At 37.9% G+C, this 12485-nt stretch overlaps 1 protein-coding gene across 3 annotated transcripts in view; it reads left to right on the top strand.

Moving 5' to 3' along the window:
* The window catches only part of naa15a (N-alpha-acetyltransferase 15, NatA auxiliary subunit a), a 36244-nt gene extending 24006 nt beyond the window's left edge, over positions 1 to 12238 (top strand). Inside the window, exons 13-20 of one of the 3 annotated variants that reach the window (NM_200646.2) lie at positions 773 to 901; positions 3004 to 3217; positions 3806 to 3999; positions 5333 to 5441; positions 5984 to 6082; positions 6159 to 6302; positions 9753 to 9850; positions 11304 to 12238. In NM_200646.2, the coding sequence (NP_956940.2) occupies positions 773 to 901; positions 3004 to 3217; positions 3806 to 3999; positions 5333 to 5441; positions 5984 to 6082; positions 6159 to 6302; positions 9753 to 9850; positions 11304 to 11510 (1194 nt within the window). In that variant the 3' untranslated portion in view covers positions 11511 to 12238. Of the gene's footprint in view, positions 1 to 772; positions 902 to 3003; positions 3218 to 3805; positions 4000 to 5332; positions 5442 to 5983; positions 6083 to 6158; positions 6826 to 7941; positions 9021 to 9752; positions 9851 to 11303 lie in introns of those variants that run through there. The other 2 variants (XM_073921193.1, XR_012389391.1) reach the window with 2 other exon arrangements.
* The last annotated feature ends 247 nt before the right edge of the window (positions 12239 to 12485 follow it).

Here is a 12485-nt window from a genome sequence, read left to right on the forward strand (position 1 = left end):
CCAGTTGCTGAATTGTCTAATTTCTTAACTGTTCTGTTTTCAGATGCAAGAAGAAAAAAAGTCAGGCAAACGTTGGCCAAAAAAATAAATAAATTGCGTCTTATATCGGCCTTTACGAGTTGATATGTGACGCTGATTTATAAATTGTTTTGGCCGATATGTTTGCACGAATTTTTATTTTTTTTTGCTTCATCTATTTAAATGGAATAGTTAAGTAATTAGACACAATTAACCATTTATTGGTTGACCTCTATTCCCTGTAGCCATTGACTTGAATTTTATGAATCTAAAAATATGTTTTACGTAGCAGATGCCCTTCCAGCCACAACCCAGTACTGGGAAACACCCATACACTCTTGCATTTACACACACTCACACACTACGGCCAATTTAGTTAATTGAATTCACCTATAGCGCAGGTCTTTGGACCGTGGAGAAAACTGAAGCACCCGGAGGAAACCCACGCTAACACAGGGAAAACATGCATGCAAACAGTACACAGAAATGACAACTGGCCCAGCAGAGACTAGAACCAGCTATCGTCTTGATGTGAGATGACGGTGCTAAACACTGAGCCACTGAGCCACCACAATTGTTTTCTCCCTTCACCGAAAATAACTTTTGCTCAGCTCATGCACAGTTCAGAGAGTAGCTTGAAATGATCACTTGTTGTTTTGTCCTTGCTTTCCCTACAACTTTGACTTTGCTGTACTGTTCAGCTGTTCACATTCTCATTGGCAAAAATATATTGATGAGTGTGTTTGACCAACAGGAAGGAACCTCAGCAGTGGAGAATCTGAATGAGATGCAGTGCATGTGGTTCCAGACCGAATGTGCTTTGGCCTACAAGTCCTTGAACAAATATGGAGAGGCTCTGAAGAAGTGCCATGAGATCGAGAGGGTGAGTCCTAAAACAATGGATGTAATCATAGATGCAACAGCTCGTCTACAGAATGACCAATGAAATATGTTCACACAAATACACATTTGAAGTCAAAATAATCAGACCGCCTCTAAAATTTTAATTCTTTTTCAAATATTTCCCAAGCATTGTTTCACAGAGCAATAAATCATTTCAGCATCGATATTGCAATGTCCAGTCATGACTATAGCTGAGCAGGTACAATAGTTTATCCATAATGTAGTGAAAGTTTATTATTTGCATGTTTGCGGACCTGTGGTGATTATTATTATTAAGCCTTTTGATAAAGTTAAAACCATAACAAATGATAACGTTTGTAGTTTTAAACTACAAAGATTTTGTACATTTAATTATTTATACGATGAAGACTATACAGTGATATTTTGTACTTAAATAAGTTGTGTGTCTGAATTAGGGATGACACAATACAGTTACCCCACGGTTCAATACATACCTCGGTTTTTTAACACTGTTTTCGGTTTGGTTCTCATGGCTTGACACGTGTATTTTTTTTGTATTCTATAGGCAATAGGAAAAGTAAGAGGTTAAGGAGAAAAAAAAACAATTTATTGCAATACTCATTTTGTTTTACTTAAAAGCCAGGAAAAGTACACTAGTTCCTAGTTCCTAGTTAAAAATTAACACTGAAATCTCACAGCTGCTGGTAGCCCATGTGCAAACTGGGGAACACAAAATCCAACATTTTGAAATTAGCATAAATGTGAAGTTAATAAAGATAAATCGGCCATTTCAAATAAACATATTTGTACTTAAGTAAACATAAATAAACCATCTTAATTATCTCGGTGCTGAAAAAAATGTGAGACTGTAGTCTGTAACGTGGATTGAGTGCTTTTATAAGATGACAAAAGTCTGCATCTCCAATCACCGAAAACGGCTGCAAATCTTTAGCAATAAACACCCGCACTGCCTTTGTTACTTTTATGCGTCTCTTGGAACCAGTTGGGTATGTTTGCTTAAAAGATTCAGCGAGGACTTCATTACCTTCTCCGCTATCCTGCCTTCAGACAGTGATATTGTTGGGTGATGGCGCTGCAGATGTGAAGTCATGGTTATACGTGTAAAACAATGCTTGCACACAGATATTTTTTGTTTTTTCCTTTATTGGCATTATACTTACCGGCAAAATCTAAATGTCCTCACACCGCAGATTTGAAAGACGCCGGCACTTTCTCGTACTGTTGCCTCACTTCGCCAGCGCTTCCTTGTACTGTTGCCTCAGGCTTACTTTACAGCCGCTCGCCATGTTAACGTGTGGAATGATGGTCAAGAATATTCCTCTGTGTCGAGTTTCTTCGCTGGTCTTTTGCTTTTCCTGAACACTTCCTGAATGTACAAGTGGCTTAAACTTGCTCATTTTGTGGCAGGAACCGGCAGACGTGCAACAACTTTAACTATGAGGTAAACACAAAACAAAACTTTCCATTCGGAGCTCCTTCACGGGACTCCACACTTGTAAACAATGGCTCCAACGGGCTCGCGCGGCTCTTGGTCCCAGCCAGACTCGTCAGCTATACCAAGCCGACCAATCACAGAGTTTGTGCTACGCGTCATTGCGATATGTAGGTACATTTTTTGAGAGCTGCACGTCAGCCACAGAGTAGAGCTATGTATCAACGCGTAGGCTGCGCCGTAGCATACAAATGCGCTTGACGCTGAATAAATCAGTATAAATCAGCCTTTACAGTGTTCAGACGACAAAGAGACGCCACGTTGTGTTGCCAAGCTGGAGAATATGAATTGTTTGAAGTTACGGGTCGTCAGTGTTGCATTTATAATTTGCTGCAGTGAAGGTTTTGTCTTCATTTTTCCTCTATGAGAGCGCAGCTGCAGAAAAACAAAGTATCACAATATAAATTTTGTGCATCCCTACTTGACAGCTTCTTAAATACAAGGCCAGCTTGTGTGAAGTGCTGGAAAAGACACAAGACATGAGCATAATGGTCACACACATCCGTCAAGTGCAGGTTTATATAGAAACACAATTTAAAAGTAGCTCACTGCAGTGGAAAAAGGCTTTATGATTGACCCCTAACACTTTCTGCTTCCACCCTTCACAGCATTTTGTGGAGATAACAGACGACCAGTTTGACTTCCACACATACTGTATGCGGAAGATGACGCTGCGCTCGTACGTTGATCTGCTCAATCTGGAGGATGTGTTGCGAATGCATCCTTTCTACTTCAAGGCAGCGCGGACGGCCATCGAGATCTACCTCAGCCTTCACGATAACCCGCTCTCCGATGACAACAAGGAGTCGCAGGCCGACAACGGTACCCTCATTATGCACTATAATTATAGCGTTAATCCAAAGTACAGTTTTTATTGTAAAATTGTAAAACCTTAAAGGTGATCTATTATTGCACCATTTTACAACCATTTGACCATTTTATTTATTTTATAACCATTTTACATTTTATAAGTCTCTGATGTCCCCACTGTGTGTGTGTGTGTGTGTGTGTGTGTGTGTGTGTGTGTGTGTGTGTGTGTGCGTCAGCTTAAAATACCTCAACTAATGTTTTATAACTCTTTGAAACTGACTCTTTTAGGCTTTGATCCTATTTGTGCTGTTTCGTTGACTGTCGCTTTAAATTCAAATGAGATTGTATGCTTTTCAAAAGTAGGCGGAGCTACAAATGCCTATGCATCAGCATAACGGCAGATTGAAAACATGGTTAACGTTACCTCTGTGAAAAACTGATCAGTGATCAGATGAGTGTCTCAGAATGCATCAGTCTATGGAGACTACAGTGTTTATTAGTGCATCTAAAACTCCTAGTGAATAAAGCATTCGTTTTAGATAAGGCTTATAAACAAGCGAGATGAGTTTTGATTACTTGACAATTGCTTCTTTTAAATAGCCAACCTGACAGACAAGGAGCTGAAGAAATTGCGCAACAAACAGAGACGTGCCCAGAAGAAAGCTCAGTTGGAGGAGGAAAAGAAGAACGCTGAGAAGGAGAAACAGCTAAAGAACCAAAAGAAGAAAAAGGAGGAGGATGAGGAGGAGATTGGAGGACCTAAAGAGGAGCTCATACCAGAGAAACTGGCAAAGGCATGTCCACTTTTGTTTTTATTTTTTGGTGCATAAAGTATTATGATCAGGGTGTCCACAAGGGCTTAAAGTCATGAAGGTTCCATGAAACTAAAATAAAGTTTTTTACATGTTAGTTTCAATATTGTTAGTTTTTAGGATATCTATCAGCTAGCGTGCTTCAAAACAGTGACAGAAGTCACATATAGAAGAAATAAAACCGATATAAATATGTAAAGCTTGTAGTTTGTCTCTTCAACCTGAATGGATCAATGTTTTTATCGATATCACCTCATTTTGGAGTTTCAGATGCTCCCAAGTATCTGACAAGCCCTGCCCCATCAAGGCTCTTCTCAGTCGATGCGATTGAGCTCAAACACTGGCTGGCAGAGCCGTGATAAAACTAAACGCTATTGGCTGTTTTTAAAAAAAAGGGAGGAGCTACACTGTCCCATCCTCTCTTTGTGTTTCAGTTAAGATCACATCATCGATAAAAAATTCACATTTCAAAGCACATCATGGGACCTTTAGAATGTTTTAAATGGCCTGAAAGTCTTACATTTATTGAAATATGGTGTCATTCATTCATTTTCTTTTTGGCTTAGTCCCTTTATTAATCTGGGGCGGCCACAGTGGAATGAACCGCCAACTTATTCAGCATTTGTTTTACGCAGTGGATGCCCTTTCAGCTACAAACCCATCTCTTGGAAACATCCACACACACTCATTCACTAAGGACAATTTAGCCTACCCAATTCACCTGTACCGCATGTCTTTGCACTGTGGGGGAAACCGGAGCACCCGGAGGAAGAAATATTTTAATTAAAAAATTACTTTAAACCGGTCTTTATTTTCCCTTATGTAAAGCTGCACAATTGGGCCATGCAATCATTAACAACCCAGCTCACTTTCACTTTTAACAAAAGTTAAATTTATGAACTCCATTTACCAATCATGTTAAATTGTCTTCTTTGCGTCCGCACAATAACAGTTGTTTAAAAGTTCTCCATGTATTTATAGCTATATGGTGAGGACACTGACCTGGACATACTGTTGTTTCTAAAGCTTATTATTTTTATTTTAAAAGAAATTATATTGGAAAAAAAAGTCTTAATATAACTAAAGTTGCTTGTTTTTACATTATCTAAAATATGTGACTTAGAAATAACTACATTAGATTTTTTTTTTTAATGAGACTTGCTGCTGGCCATCAGAAAAAAAATCCTTCACATTTAAATTTTTATTCACTAAATTTTCATTCATAATGGTTTTAAAAAGGTCTTAAATGTGACTGTATGAAACCCACAGAAGCCCTGTATGATTGATTATCACAGTCTTGTGTTTTTGTTTGCAGATTGAGAATCCTCTAGAAGAAGCGGTGAAGTTCTTGACTCCTCTGAAGAACTTGGTAAAGAATAAAATCGAGACGCATCTGCTGGCATTTGAGATCTACCTCAGGAAAGGTGATTCAATAAACTCAAAAGCTGACTACTATGTGTGCGCTTTGTGTTTGCCTGCTCAGAAATCTTTATTCCAGTAATATATGCATGCAGATGTTTTGATTGTATTCTGAAGCACCTGATGCTGAAAAAGCTGTAACAGCAGCCAATTTACATTTAAAGAGACACATTTTTGCTTCGGCCCATCTCTGAAGTTTTAAAGCTGAATCATACTTCTGTGTCACATGATCACCGGGGGTTATTAAGCTGTGCGTGTACGCTTCTGTATTGTGTTTGTGTTGCACTGAAAATAACACTTCCGAAATGCTAGTTAGCAGTGGGGTCTTTACATTTCTCTGTGTCGAGTTTCTTCATGAGAGTTTACACCAGAAATACTTATAATGCTACTTTACTCTATCAGAAGCTCAAACCGAACTGGCGGACATTAAAAAACTTTAATCGATTAAACTTTACTGACACATTCTAGAGACTGCTGTGTCTAATAATACATCTTTTAAAAACAGCAATACTGATTTAAAACTGATAACGTGCATTTGTGTTTGTAGAAAAGTATCTGCTGATGCTGCAGTCGGTGAAGAGAGCTTATTCCCTGGACCCCGATCACCCGTGGCTCCACCAGTGTTTAGTGCGGTTCTTCAAAGGAGGTACATAACAGGAGCCGCGTTTGCTTCATTATCAAAAAGCCACACAAGCTGACTGAAGATGTGCATGTGTTCTCAGTGTCGGACAGTAAGGATATGCCGGAGGCTGTGCAGACGGTTCTGAAACAGGAGATCACCAAGCTGTTTGGCGAGAGCGACCCTAAAACCTTCAACAAGAACTTCCTGAGCAAACATGCAAACTCAATACCACACAGAGTTGCAGGTACAAGATTTATTCAATTCAGGTTTATATGTATAGTGCCTTTTACAATATTTCCTATTTTAAAGCAGCTTTACAAAAGGTGCACATTATTGAATTACAATCAAAATCAGAAAAGTGAAGGTTATTAGTTACTATGACTGTATTCGTTACAAATAACTTTAAATAACTATTAGCTGTTAACAGTTCAAGTAATTAAATTTTAAGTGGGCATAGATTATTTTTTAAAATCTAGATTAATCACTGTAATCTTGTAATTAAACTAGATTAAAATGGCTCATTTGAATTCTGCCTAAGGCATTCAGAATATGTGTGTGCTACCCAAATAATAAGTCTTTGGGAACGGGTTTCTCAAGCCAGGTGGCGCATTAGACCAGGGGCTTATCTCCTGTTTCCAAAATGCATCACAAACTGCTTGAGAAACTGTTCTACTGTGATAATTGGGGATGAAAATAAATTATGTTCAAGAAGATGTACTTGTGTTTACTAACCGTTTATTCAGTTAAACATGAATTTTGAACTGTAGGCCTGTATAAGCTCCAAACAGCGAATTTTTGATCACCTTAATGTGACTAAACTCATAACTGAATTAAACAGAATTGGAATTAAGACGTGTGGAGTATGCGGATATTAGTGTAATTATTGAAGTAAACACCGCAATTAAACTATTACAGTCATGTAGGACTTTTCGCTTTATTTTTCAACAAGATCCACACACGTGGCTGTCAGTTAAGTGGCTGTCAGCTTGCGTAGAATAGATCCAGCTCCCACACAAACTTTGAGAATAGAATAACAGCAATATCATTATTATTATTTTTTTTTCGTCCGATAAGAGTCTTGCGTTAACGCCGATAACGGCCCACCACTAAATTATACATGTATGTAGAAAACCTGTAGTTATTTTCAGTTATGGAACATAGAAAATTCCATAATAAAAAAAGTCATAAAAACAAAATGTTTTTACATTAACTTGATTTAGAAAGTTAAATCCGGTTTCAAATTTTTTTTTTAAGTTAAAAAACTTTAAAGTTGATCTTTCAAGTCAGCTCAATTGATGTAAGTTCAGTGTCTGTAAAGTTCAAGGCCTGGAAAGTGTCTAAAAACACACACGCGTCTTCGAAAGTACTTGAATTAAATGTGAAATGAAATTTGTATATGGTGTTATTTTAACACTTGTTCTATGCTACTGTCAAAAAAAAATTTCTGTCTGCGCCAATGCCGTAGTAGTAGTGCGTCAGCACATTAACTATGGATGACTGTATTCGTTACAAATAACTTTAAATAACTATTAGCAGTTAACAGTTCAAGTAATTAAATTTTAAGTGGGCATAGATTATTTTTTAAAATCTAGATTAATCACTGTAATCTTGGAATTAAACTTGATTAAAATGGCTCATTTGAATTCTGCCGAAGGCATTCAGAATATGTGTGTGCTACCCAAATAATAAGTCTTTGGGAACGGGTTTCTCAAGCCAGGTGGCGCATTAGACCAGGGGCTTATCTCCTGTTTCCAAAATGCATCACAAACTGCTTGAGAAACTGTTCTACTGTGATAATTGGGGATGAAAATAAATGATGTTCAAGAAGATGTACTTGTGTTAACTAACCGTTTATTCAGTTAAACATGAATTTTGAACTGTAGGCCTACATAAGCTCCAAACAGCGAATTTTTGATCACCTTAATGTGACTAAACTCATAACTGAATGAAACAGAATTGGAATTAAGACATGTGGAGTATGCGGATATTAGTGTAATTATTGAAGTAAACACCGCAATCAAACTATTACCGTCATGTAGGACTTTTCGCTTTATTTTTCAACAAGATCCACACACGTGGCTGTCAGTAAAGTACTGTACACACACACATCGCCGAATGCGGAAGTTATTCATTTCCATAACACTCTCACCAGTCCTTACTTCTTATTTGCGTCTAACACCCTAGTTTGTCAGACGTCCGAGGTAAATGTAGTCTGTAGTGTCTTCGAAGTAAGTGAAAGATCCAGAAGGGCATCCTGCTGATTTGATTCAGACGGCTCACCGGTCAGGTATACATCCGCGCTAAAATATCAAGGTGAAAGTCACCATAGCTTGCGTAGAATAGATCCAGCTCCCACACAAACTTTGAGAATAGAATAACAGCAATATCATTATTATTTTTTTTCCGTCCGATAAGAGTCTCGCGTTAACACAGATAACGGCCCACCACTAAATTATACATGTATGTAGAAAACCTGTAGTTATTTTCAGTTATGGAACATAGAAAATTCCATAATAAAAAAGTCACACAAACAAAATGTTTTTACATTAACTTGATTTAGAAAGTTAAATCGTGTTTCAACTTTTTTTTTTTAAGTTAAAAAACTTTAAAGTTGATCTTTCAAGTCAGCTCAATTGATGTAAGTTCAGTGTAGGAATTCAAGGCATGGAAAGTGTCTAAAAACACACATGCGTCTTCGAAAGTACTTGAATTAAATGTGAAATGAAATTTGTATATGGTGTTATTTTAACACTTGTACTATGCTACTGTCAAAAACGAAATTTCTGTCTGCGCCAATGCAGTAGTAGTAGTGCGTCAGCACATTAACTATGGATCTCACGGTGACCTGAGTTTGATTCCCACCTTGAGGTATTATGCCGATCCTTCCCCTCTTTCTGCTCCCGACGCTTTCCTGTTAAATACTCGACTGTCCTATACATTAAAGGTGAAAACCCCGAAAAAACATCTTAAATTTAAATCTTGACAAGCAATGCATGTTTTATCAATATTTCAGAAACCATATTTGAATATTAAATGTATTGAACTCAACACTTTTGTTAAAGTTCTTTGTACATGACTGTTCAAAACGGTCTAATTGTTTTTGAAAATGGTACATTCAAAACATCATCATTACTCTGAGATTTTGAATGTAAATGTTAAGTGTTTGTGACTTTCATGGCTCTACATATGCTAATGCTGTGATTACAAAAGTGCTTGATTAAAGTTAGTGGTGCTTTAAAAAGCCCCTGAATCTCCTGTTTATGTAAGTGCGGGAACCCTGTTGACTAAATAGACTGAGACTAAATATGGGTCTTAACAGTCTAGTGTTAAGTTAAACACCTTCACATGCACAGTTGAATTGTAACAAAATATAATCAAAAGTGAAAATGTAGATAAAAATTACAGTAACAGTTGTTTAATACATAGTTTGCACAAAAAGCTATTCTGCATTATATTAAGTGTACTTCATTTGATTAATTAAGGTAGCATTTAATTTGAATCATAAAAGTGAAACAGCTTTATGAACCTAAACTTGATTAAAATAGACGCAAATAGAAAGTGTTTATTCTCTTTTTATATTGAACTACACTAAATCTGAACTACACTTTATTTAAACTAAACCTCTGGTCACTAGTTTCTGTGATGGTTCATTTACCTGCTTGTTTTGCTGCTAAAATGAACCTCTCATTCCCAGCTGCTAAGATGATGGTGTTTCTGGACTCTTCCTCTGAAGGAAAGGCTGCGGAGCTGGCTACCTCTTTAAACGAGTCCCTCACAGACAGAAGCCTTCAGGTAAAATAACACTCTAGTGCACAGGTGTCAAACTCCGTTCCAAAAGGGCCGCATCTCTGCACAGTTTAGTTCCAACCCTAATTAAACACACCTGATCAAACTAATTGAGTCCTTCAGGCTTGTTTGAAACCTACAGGTAAGTGTGTTGGAGCAGGGTTGGAACTAAACTGTGCAGGGCTTCGGCCCTTCAGGAATTGAGTTTGACACCCCTGCTCTGGTGGGAAAGACGGCTAGTTAAATATGGATTAATGGCTACCATTGCTTATAGAGTCAATAAAAACAAATCTAACCACTTAAAGGAACAATCCACATTTTTAATTTAATTTTTTTAATAAGCTTATTTTACAACTCCCCAAGAGTTAAAGGTGCTGTAAGTAAGTTTTTGACTCTTCTAAAGTATAAAAGTACCATAATGTGTTTGCAGATATTTAAGAAACGTGCCAAGTGAACATTCTTGTTTATCTGAATAACAATGCTGAAGTCAGATATTCTCCTTGGAAAATGTGAGTAACATGCCGCAACGAGTGTCTTTGGCTGCATTTACACTGCAGATCTTGAATGTCAATTCTGATTTTTTTGACTGTATCCGATTTTTTTAATTTATTTATTTTAATTTTTTTTGATGGCCTACTTACATCATCTTTTTAAAGTGACTCGTATCCGATCGTCTGCATTTACACAGCACACAGCGAAGGTGCAATGTCCAGGAAAAAAACTGCGGGCGCTGACTGACAGCTGATTATTAAGGAGAGCTCTTTTCTCCGTTCCTGTATTTAATCTGTTTGCAGCGTGTCATTGTTGTATTCTTTTTGACTGTAGCTGTTTTACTATAGTTTATGACAGAAAAGTTCTCATTTGGCCATCTTTTTGTAATCTAGGCTTTTTTAAACCAGTAGTCATCTTAATGTCATGTCCATGGCGTGATTTATGCAAGTGATGTATGCACTAGCTTTATATTATATTGGTTAGGTGGTGAATATTGAGCTCTCGCTCGCTTTCTTTCTCCTTAACATGCTTAAATACTTGTGCTACATGACAATGGAAAAGCTTTTTTAGTCCTCGTGTATGAGATTTAAAGTTTACGACTCCAATGAAGTCTGTTCTGAAATGAATGCATCAGACTTGACGTCATTCGCTATGGTTTTTGATGCGCGACTTGCATTGACAGGTGAAAATCTGATCTACCTGCTTGCACTGCCGACACGAGGGCACAGATCCGATTCATATCAGATAAATTTCCACATATGAAGCCGAGTGAAAACGTGTTTAGATCCAGTAGTGCAATACCCAGTTCAACCACTGGGTGTCAAACTTACATACTGCACCTTTAAGCAAAAAAATCTTTATCATTCTGGCATAAACTATCTTTTTAGGAGGTATCTTATCTTGATATTGCTGCTAAAAGTCTTTCCTGAAAATCATAATCGCTAACATTTCCATGTGTGCACCTCAGACGTGTGCAGAGGTGCTCCAGGCACTGAGAGACGGCAGTCTGGGCTCCCAGCAGGAGAAATTCACTGAATCCTACCGCGTGTCCTGCCACGGCCTCTACCCTTACGCCGTGGCCTTCATGCCTCCCGGCTATCAGGACAACACAGCGGTGACCACCAACGGAGACCTTTCCCCCTGCGACCACGAGGACCTGCCCAACGAGATGTGAAGCGCTTTCACACCAGACTCCACTGCACTAAAGACCACCGTTACCTTCCGCCGAGCAATAGGGGAGAGAAAAAACCTTTATTTTCCTGTTCCTTTTCTATCTTTTTTTTTAATATGGCGTCTAGAGCAGAATAAACGGTATTACAGAAATCGATTGATCAGGACAGTCACGCGTGCATCTTGCTTCTCATGTTTTTAAGAGTAATTTATACGAGATAATGATATTAAAGAGAACCGAATATTTCAGGAGGAGCAATACAGGTCGTGTGCCAAACCTGATGACGGCACCAGGGGACGGGGGGGTGTGTTTTTTTGGGAGTGGGGGAGTGAAATGTGGATCAGCCGGCAGTCATTGAGGAGACTTAAGATGTTCGGCTGATAAACTAATAACTGTGTTGATTTAAAGGTCATCTGAGGAGAGGCAGACGTGTGCATCTCTTTATTTTATTTCTTCTCTCATTCATGGTCTGCTGCCTTTCGGTTATTCAGTGAACGTCTCGCAGGCGGCAGTGGCTTCTGTGACCGCTTCATTTTGGGTTTGTTTGGCTTTAGTTATTTTATTTTTTCTCCCACTTATTCTTTTTGGGTTCTCTCAAGCTGGTTTTGTTTATTTTATTTTTTTTTTTTTCCTAAGACTCCATCAAACGTACCACTGTCTGAATTCTGACAACATGTCCCATCGTTTGACACTCACACAGTTACAAATAAAACAAAATAACATGACCGTGATGCTCTTCGCTTTCTGTTTTTAATTTCGCTGTGAGATTTTAGAAAAGTTTTGTCTTTTCTAAAATGAAGAACAGGAGAATTGCTGAAGGGTAACCCAAAAATAAGTGTCATTTCTGGGTGTATAGAGCTGGGGTTTGTAATTAATTTGCAGAGAGAGTATTTATTTTTGCTTCACTCATCTGGGCTTTTTTTATTGGTTTCTTTGCAAATAAAATTGCTTTCAAATATGTGTTACAAGCAGTGCTTC

The sequence above is a fragment of the Danio rerio genome, chromosome 14 (genome assembly GCF_049306965.1).
Source record: "Danio rerio strain Tuebingen ecotype United States chromosome 14, GRCz12tu, whole genome shotgun sequence".
In the NCBI taxonomy this organism is placed as follows: Eukaryota; Metazoa; Chordata; class Actinopteri; order Cypriniformes; family Danionidae; genus Danio; species Danio rerio.